This window comes from Falco naumanni, chromosome 4, assembly GCF_017639655.2.
Source record: "Falco naumanni isolate bFalNau1 chromosome 4, bFalNau1.pat, whole genome shotgun sequence".
Classification (NCBI taxonomy): domain Eukaryota; kingdom Metazoa; phylum Chordata; class Aves; order Falconiformes; family Falconidae; genus Falco; species Falco naumanni.
This window is the reverse complement of record NC_054057.1, coordinates 112,327,526-112,347,470: the sequence shown is the minus strand read 5'-3', so window position 1 is coordinate 112,347,470 and position 19,945 is coordinate 112,327,526. Positions and strand designations below refer to the sequence as shown.

Genomic DNA, 19,945 nt, shown 5'->3' with positions numbered 1-19,945 from the left:
GCGGAAAGCGGGGGGGATGGGGGAGGCGGGGCCGGGCGCGCGCCACCGCCCCGGGCGGGCGATTGGCTGCCCGGCGGCGCGCGCGGGCGGGCGGCGCTGCGGCGTCACGTCGCCGTGCCCTGACGCCGCCATGCGGAGGGACGCGGGGCGATGACGTAAGGCCCGCGCGGCTCGGCGGCCGGAGCCGCCTTCGTTCCCTTTTGTCCAAGATGGCGGCGGCCGCCGGAGGCGTCTCCTGAGCCGCGGGCCCCGGCGCCATGAAGCGGGGCAGCGAACGGGACTCCAGCCCGCCGGGGGCCGGGGGCGGCCGCGCCGCCGCCGCCAAGCGGCCCCGCGAGCGCGACCGCGAGAGTAGCAGCCGGCGCGGCCCGCACCGGAGCTCGGGCGCCTCCCGCAGCAGCCGGGACAAGTCCACGCCCGGCGGCGGCGGCGGCGGCGGCACCACCGGCGGCGGCAGCGGCGGAGGTGGCTCCAGCTCCCGCAGCCACCGCGGCGATGAGCGCGCCGGCGGCGGCGGCGGCGGCGGCGACTCGAACCACCGCCCGGCGGGGAGCGGCTCGGCCTCGGGCGCCCGCGGCGGCAGCCAGGCCGCCCCCTCGTCCTCCTCCTCCTCGTCGCGGGCGCTCGGCGTGCCCAAGGCCAAGGCCCTGCCGGGCGCCGTGGTGGCCCCCTCGCTGCTGCTGGCCGGGCCGCCGCCGGGCGCCGCGCCCTCGCTGCTGCTGGCGCCGCTGGGGGGCTCGGCGCTGGCCGGGGAGCCGCCCGGCTCCTGTGAGTACAAGACGCTGCTGGTGAGCGGGCTGAGCGCGGCCCTGCCCGACCAGCTGCTGGAGGACGGGCTGTTCCGCCTCTTCCAGCGCTTCGCGGGGGGGGGGCGCCGGGGACATCAGTGTCAAACTCTCCCACACGCCCGAGCTCGGCCGCGTCGCCTACGTCAACTTCCGACACCCCGGGGATGCCCGCGACGCCCGCCGGCACGCCCGGGCCCGGCAGCTGCTGCTCTACGACCGACCCCTCAAGGTGGAGCCGGTGTACCTGCGGGGGGGTCGCAGGAGCCGCACGCCGCCCCCCGCGCCCTCGCCGGAGCCCCTGGGCTACCTGCCGCCCATCCACAGCACCTACCAGTACAAGCAGCGATCGCTCTCTCCCGTCACCAGCCCCCTGCTGCGGGAGCCGAGGCCCAGGCACGCTCATGCCGCCGCCGCCGCCTTCGCTTTGGAAGCGGCTGCCATCGGGCTCTCCCGGGAGCGGGAGAGGGCCCTGGATTACTACGGGCTGTACGACGAACGTGGCCGCCCTTACAGCTACCCCATTGTGGCAGAGGAAGACCTGATGCCGGAGGACGACCAGAGGGCGACCCGCAACCTCTTCATCGGCAACCTGGACCACAACGTCTCAGAGGTGGAGCTGAGGCGTGCCTTTGAGAAGTACGGCATCATCGAAGAAGTGGTGATCAAGCGCCCTGCCCGTGGCCAAGGTGGGGCTTACGCTTTCCTCAAGTTCCAAAACTTGGACATGGCGCATCGGGCCAAGGTTGCCATGTCGGGCCGCGTTGTTGGCAGGAACCCTATCAAAATTGGCTACGGGAAAGCCAACCCTACCACCAGGCTGTGGGTGGGTGGTCTTGGTCCAAGTACTTCCTTGGCTGCCCTGGCGAGGGAGTTCGACCGCTTCGGCAGCATCAGGACTATTGACTACGTGAAGGGAGACAGCTTCGCTTACATCCAGTACGAAAGCTTGGATGCTGCCCAGGCCGCCTGTGCGCAGATGAGGGGCTTTCCTTTGGGCGGACCGGAGAGGAGACTCCGAGTGGATTTTGCCAAAGCAGAAGAGACGAGATACCCACAGCAGTACCAGCCTGCACCGCTCCCCGTGCACTACGAACTGCTAGCTGACGGGTACAGCAGACACCGAAGCCTAGAGCAAGACTTGAGGGTGCGAGATAGGACTCCTCCGCATCTCCTGTACTCGGACAGAGACAGGAGCTTTGCAGAGGCAGACTGGGCCAGCCCTGCCAAAAATGCTGAACGCAGAAACAACTTGGAAAGCTACAGCCGATCGGTGCGTAGCCGGAGCGGAGAGCGCTGGGGCAGCGACAGCGATCGCAGCATGCCTAAACCGTGGGAAGAGAGGCGGAAACGCCGGAGTCTTTCCAGTGACCGCGGGAGGACTACTCACTCACCTTACGAGGACAGAAGCAGGACAAAGGCCGGTGGGCCAGCTTTAGACAGCAGCCCAGTCAGGGCTCGCAAGGAAAATCACACTACAGAATCTGGAACGGAGAAAGAGCAGAGTAACTCTCTTCAGAACAATCGTCATGCGACTGAGGAGAAACCCCATCGTGAGCCATCTGATGCTCCCCAGCCTAAAAAAAGGGACAGCGAACGCAATCATCGAACTGGTGAATCGGAATCAAAAACTCACGAGGAGCCAAAATCTGAGACCAAAAAGCTAAAGAATTTATCGGAATATGCTCAGACGCTGCAGCTTGCTTGGAATGGGCTTCTTGTGCTAAAAAACAGCTGCTTCCCCACCTCTATGCACATCCTGGAGGGAGACCTCGGTGTCATCAACGGACTCCTTAAAGACCATTCATCCGGCGGGAAGTTAACGCAGCTCAAAATCGCTCAGAGACTTCGGCTCGACCAGCCCAAGCTGGATGAAGTAACTCGCCGTATCAAACAAGGCAGCCCCAACGGCTACGCTGTGCTCCTGGCGACCCAATCCACCCTGGCAGGGGCAGGGGCTGAGGGGACCTTCCCTGTTGTAGAGCCTGGCTTGCAGCGACGGCTTCTCAGGAATCTGGTCTCCTACTTGAAACAGAAGCAGGCTGCTGGGGTTATCAGCCTGCCCGTGGGAGGGGCGAAGGGCAGAGACAGCACAGGCATGCTTTACGCGTTCCCTCCTTGTGAATTCTCTCAGCAGTACCTCCAGTCAGCACTAAGGACATTGGGAAAGTTAGAAGAAGAACATATGGTGATAGTTATAGTCAAAGACACTGCCTAGCCCACACTGTCTTTTCAAATTCCATGTTTTCTTTGTGTGTCACACAACGCAGTTGTTTTTAAGGCCGATCATTTTGGTGGAGGCTCAAAACACCTCGACCAAAGTGGTAAGTTTTTTAGTTTCTAATTAATTTTAATACCATTTAAATAGAGCCCATTTTATTCGTTTTTAATATGTGACACTGTCCGCTGTTGTTCTGTATTTTTATTTTTTAACTGTATGAAAAGTTGTCAGTAAAGCCTTGTTCACTGATGGATTTCTAAACTTGTGCAGTATCCTAGTTTTTATGGCCCAGGAAGGGCTGGTTCCCTGCGCTAGAGCTGGAAGGTGACGGCCCCAACGCATTTCAGTTTCTCAGACCCCAGCCTCCCACACCTCCTCCGTCTCTTTCTATGTGTCCTGTAAGGTGGGAGAGGGAAGGGGGTGGTTCTTCTTTGTGCTGTATGAGAGACTGAAAGGTTGGTTCTTTTTTTTTTTTTTTTTTGTCCTGTTTGCTTTTTATTTCATAAATTTGAGTCTGGATGCATTCCTGTTGATGCTCTATTTGAAGATAGAAGCTTCCCCGGAAGCCAGCTGCCAAGGAAGCAGATCCTGACCAAGAATAGAAGTGGTCTTTATGCACAACAAAAATTTACAATTATTATTTGGCAAAAAGTTTGCTACTAAGGAGTCAGCTCTGTATTCAACTCTTTGTTGTGAGGTTTGAGAGCACCTGATACATGTCTCAGTCAGATATAGAAGTTCTTGGGTTATACAAAAATGAGGTTTGACATTACCAGTGTGAATAAAAGGGAAAAAAAAAAAAAAACAAGCAGGAGGAAAAAAAATAATTCAAAGGGGAACCCTTTTGGGCCTATATTAGATGTAGACAAGCAAATAAAGGGCACAGGGTTTTGGTGAACTGTAGGTGCCCGTTTGCATAGTCAATTGTGTTGCACTGTCTGAAATCCTTTACTGAAAGAAAAACAGCAAAATTTTTTTTGCTGAAGTTGAAACTTGTTTGCAGGCTTACAAAGAAAGCGATAAACATGTCTGGCTGTCTGAAAATGTGTTATGTTACCGCAAGTAACCTGTCTATGACTGTAGGAAACTCTGGAGATCAGAATTTGAAATTTAAGATGGGATGGTTCTGTCATCTTTTCCGTCTGTGGTATGAGACAGTTGTTCAGGAAAGAAGCCAGGACATCTGCACCTCTGTTGCTCAGTAGTGTAAGGATGCGGTAACTAGTTCAAGTTAAAATTCACACTGTTCAGTTTGGGGATATTTTTGTTTTTTAAAATGATGCCTGTAGATTTTAGGAGGCTTACAGAAAATTGTGTGGGATTTAAAACACTACATTATAGAATTTCTTTAAATTTGCAGGTGTGGGGGTTTTTGTTGTTGTTTTGGTGGTAAGCAAGTGAAAAAATCCTGGGAGAACCAGAGTCTTTCTTGCATCAGTCTCTGTGACTGAGCAGACGCACTTGCTCATGGCTGCCAAAGGCCCTTTTAAAACTGTGCTCTCAGGTATGGTTGGTGTCAAAACCTGTATAGCAGGGAGCATAACTCAGTCTAATGATGCTTTTATTCTTTTTTATTTTTTAACCCTGCAGTTTCACAGTAGGGGCATCATCAGCTGATGATGTATGAGCGGTTGCTTAATTTAATAATGTATTGATATCAACAAGTAAGGGTTGTTTTGTTGGGTTTTTGTTTTGTTGTTTGGGGTTTTTTTAACATTTAATACTGTGATTATATTAAAAGTAAATCTAATGAGTTAGCGTGATGATGAGGGGGTTAGTATTTCACTTGATGATGCATCTTCTGTACCCCAGAAAACATAATTCTGTCCGTAAGGGCCGGGATGCAGCTATAAGGCGACAGAGGGTTCTGTCCGTGGTGTGCAGCAGGTTCAGCGAGGTGAGCTGCTTGTCTGCTGGGAGGGGCAGCGCTCCGGGAAAGCCGATTTACACTGTGGGAGCAGAGGAGCAACTCTGCTGCTCCCAGCAGCCAACTGGGTTCACTGGGCAGCACAGAGGTACCCTTCGCAAAAGCAGGGCTGCACGGTGCAGGGTAGCAGGACTGCCCCGGTGTTACACGGTTACAGGGACGCTGACTTTTAACCTTGTGACCAAGTCCCCAATGCTGTTGTAATGTAGACAGTGCCAAATGTCAACAATTGTAACCGTTAAGTGTTATCTGAAACCAAGTGCTATTAAATACCCCTTATGGCCAGAGTCAGAGTGGTTACAGCTTTTTGTCAGAGCATGCTACGTGTCGGAGCTGTCCGTTCAGCCTAAGGCAGAGCGTGTGGTGGTGCAGTAGCAAATGCCTGGCTGGCTTCTTGCTGGCAGGGAGCTGTAGCGTGGAGTGGCCTTGTGCATATGTGTGTGTGTGCGTGTGTGTCTTGTGCCTGTGCATGCCTGCGTTACGGTGTGTGAATGTGAGGAAATGGAAGGAAAAAAAATAAATGTATGATAAAAGCTGCAACTGCTTGACGCCAAAGCCAGGGAACCACCAGAAACCCCCCCTCTCCCACTTTCCTTTTGAGACAATTAAATAATAAGGTTGGGGTTTTTTTTTAGAAGACAAACTCTGTCATGCTTTGGGTTGAGTAAGACTTGTAACGATGGGATTTCTGTTCCCAGGGAGGCAGCTGACAGTTGTGAGCATGTGTGCATGAATGGAGGACCAACAAATCTCCCTCCTGCAAACCAACCAGTGTAAATGAAAAGCTGGAGCATTTAAGGAAAAAAAACACCTGGGAGAGAAGCAGCATCAGCCCTCTAACCTGATGACCCTGAGCCTTCCCAGGTCCCCAGCATGCAAGTGAGCCACAGTCACTGCTTGAACAGACTGTGCCAAGTCCTGCCGTCCTGTCTGCCATCCCATCCCCTCACATGTACAGCCAGGCTGGTTCCAAGAGAAACGGCCCTAAAAAAGGGTAGATAGTTACAGCAAAACAGCACTGCACCGGTATCTCACAGCTTGCAAGACTTGGTCCTTAAATTGGGATGGGATGTGGTTCTAGGGAGAAGACACACGATGGGGTGTGGGAGGAACACCACGGCCCTAGTTAGGAGGCCTAAGCCACCCAGTGATGTTGGAAGATGCTGGGTGCAGCAGTGCTGGGGGGTTGTTTGGGGGTCTGTCAGCCTGGTACAGCGGTGGCAGTAAAGTAATTGCAACAGGGTAAGTCTCTGACTCTTTGAGGGTGGTCTGAAACTTGAAGTGGGATCAGGGTATGAGATGGAGGATGTGGTGGTCTGAGAGCATTAGTGTTTAGACTGAGTTGTTCCTTTTTAAAAAACCCAAACACATCCATTCAGTAAATATTCTGTCTTACAAAGCCTCTTTTTAACATTAGTTGCTGGCTGTCTTTACTACAATAGAAACCCGGACAAGAGGGCTAGCCCTAGGCAGTCCTGGGTGCCCAGCACGTGCAACGACCGGTGCCGACGAGCCAATCATACCTTAATTATTATTACCCTTTGCTAACATGCAGGCTAAACTACTGACCAGCCCTGAGGCTCCTACCCCGCGCTCCAAGCCGCGGCCTGTACGAGATGTTCGAACCGCTGCGCTGCAGGGGTATGGGCATAACCTCCCAGGTGCTGGCACGGTGGCTACACAGCCTGGTGCTGTGGCGTGCACTGCCTGCTTACTCACGGCCTGCACAGCAGAGGACCATGCTGGTCCAGGGGCGCAGGCTGGTGCTGGGCTATGCCTCTGCTCACGTCACAGGAGGAAGCACAGCACCCTTCCCACTCGCAGCTGGCAATCCCGACCAGCTGGCAGGGGACTCCAGTGCCCCTTCCATCCCCTAAGCCGGGGTCTGTAATGCCTCGGTAGGAGCAGAAATACTGCATGGAGTAACATCAACATGCTGTGTGCATTCAGGAAGGTTATAGGACTGTCTCGAAACACCATGCTTTTAGATTAAAGCATGATGCCAGGGGAAGAAGTGATTTTCCAGATCAAATGGGAGACTTCTGCCCCATCTGAAGTAGTTGCACAATTATGGCCTGACAAAAATAAACAAATCAACCCTTGCTACTCCTCAATTCTGAACCCCCTTGTTGCACCCACCCAGCCTGTTACAGTCAACCTACTCCCCACCACCCCGAAGCGATGCCCAGGAGAACCAAGGCAGGCGCAGGCAGCCTCCCCCCACGGCTGCAGCAGCTTCTACGGTCAGCGAGCAGAGGGGCTGGGGTCTGCCCGGACAGGCAGCGGGGGCTGCTCCCGCAGGTGTGGGTGGGTGACCTGCGGGCTGTGGCAGCCAGGCCCTGCCGCCTCCGCAGCAGGATCGGGCCCCAGCACCCTCCCTCTGGCTCTGTTCAATAGCGAGGACAGGTGTGGGAGGGGAGGGATGGCACATACACTTACAGTGGCCTGGTTTCAAGTCAAATTTATACGTAGGAGCTCCATCCTAGGTGTTTGGTTCTGTCACAAAAGTAGCTGCTGAATTTCTCCAAGATAGCCAGGCCTAAACGAGCAGCAGATGCAGCCGATTACAGCTGTGGTGTAATGCCAGAACAAGATAGGCAACGGCAGCTCCCTGTTAGTAGTTAAGTACACACTGTTTTTCTTTTTTTCCCCCCTCCTCTTGAACAAAGCATGCTGCTCAAGGTAAAGTTGCATAAGATGTTTTCTGGTAAGGCACAGGCTGACTTCCACAGATGTTGGGTGGCATATCCAATTCTCCATCCCCTCATTTAATCAGAATGCTGCTCCAATTGCTGGTCTTAAACGCTGCAGTAATCACAACTTGTTCGTCTTTATCGACTCTGTAGGGTACAATTATCCATTATAAGTTGCAGCAGAACATTTCTTTTTAATTATTAACAAGCAGCCCTGGCAAGTGCATTAAGTAGGTGTGATGCTGGAGGGAAGAAAAGCTATCCCTTCTCTTAGTTAAAAAGAAAATCTTCTTCGAGCAATGAAACCTCAAGGCTTAGTTGAAATGAGCACAGTTCTTGGTGGAAAACTTGCTGTAGTGTTGAGTGAGAGGCTTCCAGCTCCCTGTTCTGCCTCACAACCTATTCTGAAAGTGGCCAAAACAGAGAAGGGTAAAAAGGTGAGTGAATGTTACCTGACCACCTGGGAATAACTAGCGCACTCACTGGCCTTGCCCAAACGAGCAACGAGTACTTACCTTCCGCTCCTGACTCACAGAACCGCGCCGTGCGGTTGTGTGCCATACACTGAAATCAAACACTCGGCTGCAGTTTTTTCATCCCCTTCTCAGGGCAGGGCCTCCCGTCACGTACAAACAGGAGCACCTGTCTGCCTCCTGCCAGCGTAGCCGCAAGGCAGCCTACACGCTGCAAACCGCACGGGCGAGAGGCCCAGCGCTGCTCCCAGCACCGGGCACACACCAGCAGGGTGGCCAGGGCCCTCAGCAGCCGCCTGCAGCCGCACCGCAGAGTGGATGTTCTGGGGCACCTTTAAACAAAACCACTGCCTGGCATTAGCAGCGCCTTCCAGCTCCCACGCAGCACGGGGAGGACGCGGTGCCACGCTGCCCACCACCCTGCCGCGAAGGCAAGGCTGGCAGGCAGACCGGCAAGTCAGAGCTGAACCCACAGGCGCTGTGCAACGTCCATCGGGCAGCTCAGGGCTCCCTAGGGGCTGCACGCTCAGAAATCTCACTCCTCCTTTACTTTAACCTTCTTATCGCAGCCAGGCCACGAGCTGCACCCAGCTGCCCGCAGGCCCAGCTCCTCGGGGGCACAGAGCACCGCTTTTGCATGGGTGCCAGAGGAATGCATGGCTACAACTCACAGCCATAAACAGAGACAGGATTTGTATTTCATTTTTTAATAAATACACTTTACATTAAAGAAAAAGGCCTTCAATTTGCAGTTTCCACACAGAGGGCAAGAGGGAGGGGGGAAACAAAAATTTAAAAATGTGAACCACAAAAGGGCAGAGGGGAGAAAGAGGGCTCAAACTTCAATCCCAGATCCCCATTGTCTTCAAGAATACCAGGCTCTTTGACTAGGCCAAACCAAGATTTCAGCCTCCCACTACAGCTGGTATCACAGCGAGAATCTCCACTTTAAACAGCCCGTACGCTCAGTTACCAACACCCCCCGGGCTCCTCCCTGGAGGACAGAAGCGTCTGAAACATACTGGCGCGCTAGCAGGTGTTAACACCTGTTGCTTTCTTATTTTTAAAAATAAAATCATATTTAAAATAAAAATATTCTCACTCCTCAACAATATTAGAAACCATGTTCCTCTTATTTCATTTAGTAGTTGCATAAAAATGCCTCTTCTTTTAATTTTAAACCATTTTTCTCCCCCAAACCTACCCCATGGTAACAAGGTACTACAGGAATACAAAGTTCATCCCCTCTTTACTAGAACACTGCCCTTTTTTTTTTTTTTTTTTTTCTGTTTTATATAAAACTATTTCTGTTCTTTAGGAAAGAACTTTATACAAAGAAAATATATTGTGAAATATTTTCAGAAGTTTCCTTGAAGAGGAGAGTCATCTCAGCCTAAAATAAAATAGAAAAAAAAAGGCAGAGAGAAAAGAGGCCTAACCCCAGGTCTCCTTACTGTAGAGCCTCAGACTTAACCCCGAGCCTCAAACTGACTCAAACCAACACAGCGGATGGGCTGGAGTTCCTCAGGCTTTCCCAGGAGAAAAAGGGTTGGGGTGCTCAAAATTGGTTTCCAATTTGGTCTCCGGCCTTCTGCTGGGAAGGGAGCGTCTCCTCCTGCCAACACCCCGCCTGGCAGTCACTACTCACTCATTCAGAGACAGGATTATGTCGTCCTCCAGGTCTGAGTTATCTGAGCTGTCGGCTGCAAAGGAGACACAAGGTTACGTTTGGTTTGTGGAAGAACCCAGCTGTCAGAGCTGCCAAGCAGGCAATGCACTCACAGTTACAGAAGATGGCTACCAGCTGCCTGAGACCAGCGCTTCCCAGCAGCAGCAGCGGCAGCCTGCACCATGAGTGCATCTCAAATCAATCAAAAGCAGTTAGCAAACCTGCACCAGAGCTTTCTTTCCCTGCTTGAAACAGAATGTCAAGAGGAGAGCAGCCCTAGCAAGGGCAGCTTCTATTAGCTGGCAGGTTTTTTCCTCACGACGAGATGGGGGGGACACCAGCAGTAAGTTAGCTGCACCTGAGCTGCCTGCACAACTTCTGTGCACATAAGTGCAAGAGCTCGTCACACCGGGGGCTGGACAGATCTGGCAGCCACTCCTCACAGCTGTTACCCGAAAGCAAGCTCGATGGTTACACCAACCTGATGTGGTGAAATACGGCCTCCGTATAACGTGCGCGGGGCTAATTCATTATGCAATGAGTGAGCCACTTTCTCAGTACTGGGTCCTTACTGGCCTGGCACTGCAGGAGACCTCCCCACTGAGGGGAAAGCAATCCATACACTCACAGCTAGAACCTTCCTCTAGCAACCTGAAGGTTTCTCTAATGAATTTAACTATGTGGCACTCATTAAAGGTGACCTGAAAATTGTACTTTTCCTGGTTTTCTTCATTTGGGTATAGAATGAAGACACGAAACAATTTGCCAGAAGCAGTCACACACGTGCGCGTGCACACACACACACCCTGCTTTTTATCTTAAAACATAAGATCTCTTCCTCCCTCAGTTGTGCAAGAGGGAAGTGGTAGCAGCTCTGGCAGCAAGAGGTCTCCTGCCTTACCTTACAGGTGACGTTGGCTCTTTTTCTTTTGTGAATTCATTGGATGCTGCAGTTAACTAGGTGTTAAAAAAGTTTAAAAACAAAAAACAAAAACAAAAGACACCAAGACTTCATCTTTAGCCATTTCAGTTACAATGGATCTCTAAAATCCCTGTCAAAGTAAGCAAGGCCTTCTGGAAGGTTCACCCCTTCTCAGATGCTTTCCTTAGGGAAAAACAAAAAAATCACAGGCAAGCAAGCAGAGGGCACAAACCCTTTACCCCAACCCTCCTCCTTGAAGGTCAGCCAGCTGCCCATCCACTGCGATCAGCAAGGAACACTCTAGTTTCACCATCCATCGTACCGAGCCTGAGCTGAAGGGCCATCAGTGCTCCCAGAACAGCTACAGCCGTGTAAGGGGAGTTGGAAAACAGCAACCAGTGCTGCAGCAGCTACGCTTAAGCACTAGAGGGAAAGAAGCACAAGTGAGGCAACAATCCAGAAACTCTGGAGAAGAAGAGGAGCTGAGAAAGTTGTTGGGTTTTGTTTTGTGGCAGGTTTTTAGTGGTTGGGTTTTTTAGAACATTAGAGGAAAGCTTTGAAAAGGGTTCTCTTTAACTCTTTATTCTCTAGTCCACCACACAGCCTTCCAGCTTTGAGCTCCATGCCTACAAGCAAACCTGACTGAAGTTAACTGCTTGGCAGAAGCTTATGGACCTGCCTGGAAGCTGCCATTTTCGATTACAGAAGAGGAAACAAGAGCCTACCATGCTTCTGGTCAGATTTCCATATATTTCTTCCACCTTATGTCACACGTGCATTTCAAAAAGGACAGCCCACTGGCGCGGGAACAAGCTCTTGAAAGATCTGCACAATGCATAAGCTGCTTTGGGCAAGACAAACAGATCTATCCTCCCCAAGGTGGTGACAAAGGAGGATGAACACAGATTTCCACTTAAAAGGTTCTCCATGGATTATTCCTGAAAAGGAACCAAAACCTCTTCCAAAGCACCAGGAACCAAAGCCACTGGCAACCCTGTCTCAGCTGTTCCCAGAGTTACTGTTTTGAAGCACACCTACTTCACATTATGGGGGTTCATCCAAACTACGGTGAGGGTCTGCAATAGGAAGCATTCTAAATACAACACTATGCCTCAGGCCTGTACTTTGCAACAGTGCCAGTGCCCTTACAACTTTTAATTCTGGAGCAGAGTATGAGCAAAGGAGAGGGAAATTTTAATTGTTCTTGCTGGGTGAGAAACAAAAGCAAGCCAGATGAAGTTGCAGTCACAGAGAAGAAGCCAGAGCCCCACTCATCAAACCCTGTGCAATGACCGCACATGCATTGGCCTAGCAGAGCTGCACTGCCTGCCTGAAGTTCCCAAAGATGCTGCTGAGCCACCTAACAGCTGCAGGATGGGCTAGCTGCAGCTCCACAGCCATACCAGATCCAAGTTCTGATCAAGTGGTTCTATCTGTAAATGGCATACAGATGTGGCCACTCCATAATGCACAGTGCTCTGCAGAGCACACTTGAAATAACTAAGTGTCAAGTAGCACCTGGTTTTGTTAAAGGAAAAGTTACTGAAATGGCCCAAATTCTGGCCCTTTGACAAGTCAAGTTACAGTACTCTGGGTTCTCTCTTACTAGCTTCTGGCCCTGCACTGAGGAAACAGAAGTGGAGTAGTGTTCAAGAAGGTTCTGCCAGCTACTGGGACAGACCTAAAGTTACCTGCCATCCCAAAATGTTGAACTGCCATACGCTATTAATGAATTTGAGCAATGTCAATGTCCTATATGCCCCTGCATTGCACACCTACTACCTCAAAAGAACAGCAGACTGACTCCACACAGTAACTCTGGCATCCTGATGCAGCCACATCCTTAAAAATGACTGAGCTACGTTCTAACAGAAAACACACAAATGAGCCTGCCAGCCACATTAGCGCCAAAACAGAGGCTTGGCATGCTTAATCCTCCAGTGCATTGGCAGAGAAGATTGATTCCCACCTCAGCTCTCACATTAATCTCCTATCACTGCAGGAATTCAAACACCTTGCACACCGTAATTACACATCCTTACCAACCTTTTCACTTAAAGTAACTACATTACACCTACTTTACAGCTTGGAAATTAAAAAGAACTAAGTTGGCTTGGCTGCACATACAATAAGCACAATAATCGTGCTGCAAAAAAAGGAAACAGAATCTGGTGCAGCAAATCCCAAGCCTGACACTATCCTTACGTACTTTCTCTTTCTTGTGAAACCTTTTTCCAAATTGCTACGTAAAAAGTTCAGACCTTTCTTTCTTATACACACAAACGTGTGCATGCGCACACACACACACAACATTAATCTTTCAAATCACTCTATGGAATGCCAGAAAACAATTTAAATTGTATCCCAAAAGTTAAGTTAGCTTCAGAACAGTCTAAAAAAAGGAGTGAAGTTGGAAATGCTATACTGTTTTTGCACTTTAAGCAATTAGAAAAGAAAAAGAATAGCACCAAGGACCAAAAATGCTTCTCCATCCTTAAAACTACAAATAAGGCAGAGAAGATGGGTGAGGTCACAGTTCAACCAGCGTCCCATTGAAAGGCAGGACCAGCAAGCAATCAGACAAGGCTTCTTCATGTGGAGCTTCTTGGCCTGCCAAGTCCTCACACACATACCTGGGAGCACCTGAAGAAAGGAGATACCTTCCTTTCCAGAGCTGTTTTTACCAACAAATTATTCTGAGACTCCACAGGTGAACATGCATGATGACTTAGTGTCCTGACAAATATGCAACAAGCACAAGGTCACCTGTGGTCACCAAGCTGGGCACACACTTACTATCTCCAAGAATCAGTTCAACTTCCTCATCAGCATCAGAATCTTCATCTTCACCCTCATCTCCCTCTTCCAGGAGGTTGGCAAGCTCCTCATCATCGGAGGGAGAAAAATCATTTTCTCCATCCTCACCAGCATTCTCATTGTTCTCATCCTCCTCCAGCTCAGCCTCCAGCAGCTGGTCTGTATCTAGTTCATCAAGGTCATCTGTATCATCATCATCTTCATCATCATCTTCTTCCTCTTGCTCTTCTTCCTCCTATAAAGACAGCAAAAATAGTCCATTGCAGACATTAAAAAAAATGTAAAATGGAATAACTGAAGATATGCTATATACATATGAAGATACGAAGAACATACCTATGGTTTTCACTTCTCCCCATATCCAGACATCACATATTATAAACACTTTGCCTCCACAACTAGAAGACGTGACACATGCTACGTTATTTGCAGGCCTGCAAAGTCTGATCTGCGAAACGCTGGTGCAACACAGGCACCAATGGCTCAAGCTCCTCCAATACTGGCCATCAACACGTGTCGCCACAGTGCACTCTTGAGAAGGACATGCAATAAGACCCATTAACCCACGGCTTTGTTGCTAGTTTTGTACAAACTGCTTTAGCTTCAACTGGACCAAAACCTCTACTTTGCATCAAACAGCATGCATGTTCAATCTCTCAGCCATTCCTTATTTAGATTAGATGTAAAATGTAGGGAAGGTTACCGTAAGCCTAAACTACTCCCTGAACCACTCAGCTTCAGATGATAGAACTACTTAAAGCAGCTCAGAAGTCTCATCTTTGGCATCTACCAAGATGATCAAGATCCTTCTCATTCAAACTATAAGAATCTGCATTCAATAAAGCAACTGAATTCCTCATTGTACAGATCAAATCCAGAAATCTGTGCCTAGTGGATAAAACTGAGTGGGAAGAAGTTGTTACAGTCTATCTTTTTTCCAGACAAATGAGAGGCCAAAAGTGCCATCACAAGCCAAGCTCGAGGAAGTCTCCAAGGCTCAAAGCAAGGGTTCAATGTACCCGCACCTCTTGGTCACACCCTTTTTCTATAACAGAACACTCTCTTGTGGCAGGAAGGCAGCTCTCCAGTCATCCAGTCTTAATCGCCCCTTTGTTTCGAGAGCAGAACACATTTTGCAGAATTACAAAGCTCTAAAGATAGGTATCTAACATAACCCACTTCAAGGACTAGTTTGGTCCTCAAGCTCACCACACTCACACTGTGCTCTTCACACTGCTGCATTTTCAGATCTAAAAGGGCAGAGGAAAACCACCTTCCTGTCATCTCCCCAGCCTACTTTTTCTTCAGTCAGTACTATACAAAAAAAAGAATCCACCACACCCCTGCAAATCCAACATCTGTCCCAGGCAAAAGAAACAAGGAATGCCAAAAAGCCTGGGCAAATTTTATTGTTTCTTCACTGGCAAAAGGCAGCCAAGTCTCTACGGACCAGAAGCACTGTGTTATTTAAATAGAGATTACAGTATAAAAACATTGGCTTGCTACATACAGTTTTCTTTCTGAAAGAGCTTACAGTAAGTATAAAACTAAAACAACCTGTATTAAAGCCTACGTTTATAGTAGGCAATCACAAATGTTACTGTAGTCAATGCGTCCTCAAGTAAATATTGTTTTTGGAATTGCATACACACTGGAAGAGGAAATACCTTACTTGCAGTTCACAGTTTTGATCTGCAGTGCCATATATTGAGTATAATTTTCCATAAAATAGCTTGAATATAAAAGCTTTTGCTATAATAACTTCTACTTTTGTTCTATGCAGTATCTGAAGAGATACCAATGTCTTAAACTTTATTATTCTATTCAGAGTGGAAAAAATATTAAAAACTGAAAAGGCAGGAGAGTTTATTATCCTTTTTTAGTCTCTAAAAAACTCTGAAGCTGGAAAGGAGGAGATCAATTCATTTAAAAAGCTCAAAAAAATTAAGCCAAGTTTTTCAGTGCCCAGAGACAGACACACAACCATAGACATTAGGAAAAAAGTGTACTGTCTACAAGATTCAATTAGAGTTCATGTAGTAGAAGCCTAAAGGATTCTGAAATGAGATAGATACCTTCCATTTTCAAATCTGTGGAATTTCTGAAAGCATTCTAAATAGTTAGCCCACAATGACTTAAAAGAAAATGTCAAAACTACTGAATTTTATTATGTTTCACATTTAACGTATTTACTGGAAACTGAAACACTGTTTTATCTACATTTTCATTCAAGCTTAAGGCAAGGCATATATCATCCTTCAAATATAGGATGAAATGAAATATAGTTGTATAAAGTTAAAAAATTCTCCTGGCTGACAAGAATAAAAACCAAGTTACACAGAAAGGGTGTATATTTATCTGAAAATTAACATTAACTTTGAAGGATTATACCAACCAGTGAGGAAAGTGTCCTCTGTGAAAATACAAATTGCAACAGAAGACCAGAGAATTGAAGTGTTTCCACCTTTCCAGCTTAAATTACTTAATCTGAAGTAGGCGATTAGAATCAGGCCACGTTCATTTAAAAAACACCTAAGAACAGTAAGATGAAATCTGAATTATACCTGTCCTTGGTAAACCAGAAAACAGTGTGAAAACCACGCTACAAGAAGTCAGGTGTGCATGTGGCAAGAGAGCGTGACAAGGCGCAGCGCACTGCCTTACCGAGCTGGACGAGGGACGCAGAGCACAGTTGAAGAGGACTGCTCTTAATTAGTGAGAAGCCTGTACCTTATATTTTAAAGAACAAAACCAGGATCCTGGAAACTGTGATGCTTCTGCTAAGTAACAGGCAAATTAATTCTTGATTAGCTACTGAACCATCTCCAAATACAAACACTGCAGGCACACTGCAATACGCCAGCCTGGAAACACAAGGCTTGCACATATGTGGTGAGATCTCTTTCAAGCAAGCACATGGAGCTTCTGCACCCAAAACCAACCTGTGGGACATACAGCTGAGAAAGGTGGGAGAAAATACCACGTGGAGTCTAACACCATCATATGGAAGTAATATCCAGTCTGTTAAAGGATTCTAGGATGCATCCTTATCAGATACCATAACCGCCTCACATAAGGATCCATTTACAGATAAAAAATGGCATGCCTTGCCCAATAACTCATACAAGCATATTAAATAAGAGTGAAAAAAATCCTTGTGCAATGTCACAAGGGAAGATAGGCAGAACAGTTACTCCAAAACCATGTCTAGGTCTGTGAGGGAAAAACCTGCAAAAGCAAGCTCCTACCTGCTCATCGGTAGTTTCCAAAAGCTTTGGGCAATGACACAGATGCTGCCAGAAGAAAGAATCAGCATGCATATCTATGCAAAAGAAGCACGCATCTGTGCAAGCATGCACCTGTGCTTATCTTCCTCGTTGGAGTAAAATGATCCACAGAACCCATGGACCAGCACGTTCCACATGACTTAAACAGCATCAAGGAATTGTTTTAGCCATCACTAACTCCTTTAGATGCCTGAAGATATTCTTCTGTTTGGGTTGATCTCTATAAAAGCTTAGATCAGAACTCAAAACCGTTCATGCAGTCCTCACGTTCCTCCTCTGCTTCCTTAGAAGCTATTCTCTTCACTGTCCAACAGAAGCCACTTCACAGCTGCCAGTTATCTTTGCAGAAGGCACAAGGGTAGTGTTACAGAACAACAAACTGACCATCTCATAACCTTCCATCCGTAAAACATTTTACATCACTACCAGCACTCTGACTCACTGCCTGGTATTTCTGTGTGCCTACTCTGTGGCCTACAGCCAGGTGCACTATCATTACAATACAGACAGACCAAAACCCTGTCTTCTTAAATAGTTCATGTAAGACCACAAACAATCCCAACCCGAGGCTATGATGGAGGGAAAAAAAAAAAAATAATCTAATGTTCCCTTTTAAATAGAGTAGGCAACACTCAGAGGGACATAAGGGAGCCCAGCTTTTGAATTAAGGATGCCACACTGCTACCTGTTTTATTTACACTGAGTCAGGTATATTCATTGCTTGCAGATACCTAAATTTAGGATTAACTTAAGGGAGCTTTACCTTGACAGATGCCAAGAGTAGAACAGTTTAAAGCAGAGTACCCATTGACCCCTAACGAGACTCAAAATTGTAATTATATAGATATGTATTAATTTTATTATTACATATCATAGTGGATACGAATACTAGTGGGTTTGTGTTATCTTCACAATGCCTCACCGGCATCACTGCTCTTCAACTCCAGCATACACAGACGTCACTACGTAACAGCTGAAATGCAGACAGCATGATAGTATCAACATACCTGGATGGCTGCCTCTTTCTGCTCTTCAAAAACACTGTACATAAAAGTATCACAATAAAGGAATTTTAATTTAGGAAACACCCACCTTGTTTCGTACACAAAATGGCTTCCTGGCCCCACTTCTCTGCACAAATACAGTGCTGATTGCACCACAGTTAAAGCAAAAAGGCTGCAAAAGTAAGGTAACGAACAAAGACAATGCCGACAATTTAAAGTGAACACAAGAACGAAACCCCAGTTACAAGGGGATAGCCAAAAAGGGGGCTGCAACCTTAGTGCAGAATGCTATCCACAGATGTAAGCAGGGTGCCCACACAGGGACAGGCCCCAGCTGAACACAGAAATTGTTTGACTCAAAGAGTTAATTTGGCTCAAGTAATAAAGACTAGTTTAGGCTGACAAAGACCATCAATACAAAGGGTTTGTACCCATTTAAATCAAAATTCGTTTTAACTAATGTGAGGCAGAAATGTACAGTACCATCATTTCTATATTTTAGACAAGTATAAAGGATGCAGGAACTATCAATTCTTCTAGAATAAGACTGCAGAAGGGGACAATTTAAGTGTGCATCTTAAGAGAAATCTCTCAACACTCACTCACTCACCAAAGTTCACTAATTCACTTGCACAGTAACACATAAATAGCTTCAACACACAGTCTATGACCCTGGAACTACTTCGAGAATGATGAAGAGGGCAGAAGTGATTCACATCAGCTTTTTAACATGCCTGCATACAGGCAGATTTACAGAGATGTAGAAGTAGTACAAGAAAAGCCGGACATTAACAGAATCAGAAAAGTTGATCACATAGCAAAGGATTATCTCAAGAGTATCTCAAAGCATGTTACTGGTACCTTAAGATCACACACTCATAGTGGAGTTATGTAAAGATTCAGAAAGCCATGTAGATTTAGTTCAATCAATTTATCATTTGTAACTACAAAGGAAAAAAATAAACATCCCCTAAAGGAATGGCACATGTAGGGGTGGCAGCACTGTAACAAAAAAATGCTTGACCTAATTCTTCATGTGCCTGTATTTACAGCCTGTTCGGAACCTGGTGAGTACCCTTTGCTCATTCAAGCGTTACACATTTTCTTCCATGTTGTTCTTTGATGTATGTTTGCATGCACCTCAGACTTTCATCACATGACAGACTCCCTTCCTGTTCCCCTTTACCCATTCATTTTGCACATACAGAATTCAGAAAATTTGTCTTTTTGGGTAGTACAGGTTATTGATACTTAATGAATTCACTCGTGTTCACCTCTCAAAAAAGATCCAAAGGCTCAGGGAAAACCCAGCCTTTCACTTAGAATCACGCGATCATTTAGTTTGGAAAAGACCTTTGAGATCATCAAGTCCAACCACTGCCAAGTCCACCACGAAGCCATGTCCCTCAGCACCGCATCTACACATTTTTTTTAAACACCTCCAGGAATTGTGATTCCACCGCCTCCCTGGGCAGCCTGTTCTGATACTTGACCACCCTTTCCGTGAAGAAAATTTTCCCAATATCCAATCTAAACCTCCCATGCTGTAACTTTGAGGCTGTTTCCTCGTCTGATGCAAAATACATGCTAACTAGGCAGAACTTTGGGATTTTTCCTTTTTATTTAACATATTTCTGGACTATATTTTAACATTAAATCAGTGTATGTCCAGGAAGTATGGCTTAAAGCACTGCAGATCTGCAGTATCTAAAAATATGTCAGCTTACTTTATAAGCTCTCTTAAGACTTTTTATAGTTTTCTTACATGTCAACACCTCTCACCTGCAGATGCTTTCCAGCAAGAGTCCCTTCCTCTGAAAACACAATCACTATTGCACCTCTGCTTGAATCATGCCATAAGTTACTACTCTTTATTTTCACCTACGAGGCTGCCTTTTCTCTACCTGAGAAAGTTAATCAAATGTCAGAGAAGTTTTTCCCACTTGATTTCAAGTCTTTCAGCTCATATGTAATTCTCTTCTGGCTATTTGTAGCCAAGTCTAATCATCTGCTGGTAAGCATCTGCTTCTACAAACTGTTTATTTTCTCTAGTCAACGTTGGTTTTTTTGTGAAGAAACTTAAGTTTCCCAGACTATCATTGCTTTGGTCAATTTATTTGCTATTGCAAGAAACCACCTACTAGTTT

General features: G+C 47.4%; 2 protein-coding genes across 5 annotated transcripts in view; one reads left to right on the top strand and one right to left on the bottom strand.

Annotated features, from left to right (window-relative positions):
• The first annotated feature begins 142 nt into the window (after positions 1–142).
• Positions 143–3,794, top strand: RBM15B (RNA binding motif protein 15B). The gene is given in 2 exon segments (XM_040592516.1): positions 143–875; positions 877–3,794. Coding segments are annotated over 2 exon segments (2,745 nt in total). The 5' UTR covers positions 143–257; the 3' UTR covers positions 3,004–3,794.
• Positions 3,795–8,777: 4,983 nt separating this feature from the next.
• The window catches only part of DCAF1 (DDB1 and CUL4 associated factor 1), a 53,747-nt gene continuing 42,579 nt past the window's right edge, over positions 8,778–19,945 (bottom strand). Inside the window, exons 23-25 of one of the 4 annotated variants that reach the window (XM_040590289.1) lie at positions 13,487–13,742; positions 10,670–10,725; positions 8,778–9,802 (exon numbers count right to left, since the gene is read on the bottom strand). In XM_040590289.1, the coding sequence (XP_040446223.1) occupies positions 10,706–10,725; positions 13,487–13,742 (276 nt within the window). In that variant the 3' untranslated portion in view covers positions 8,778–9,802; positions 10,670–10,705. Of the gene's footprint in view, positions 9,803–10,669; positions 13,743–19,945 lie in introns of those variants that run through there. The other 3 variants (XR_005827378.1, XM_040590288.1, XR_005827381.1) reach the window with 3 other exon arrangements.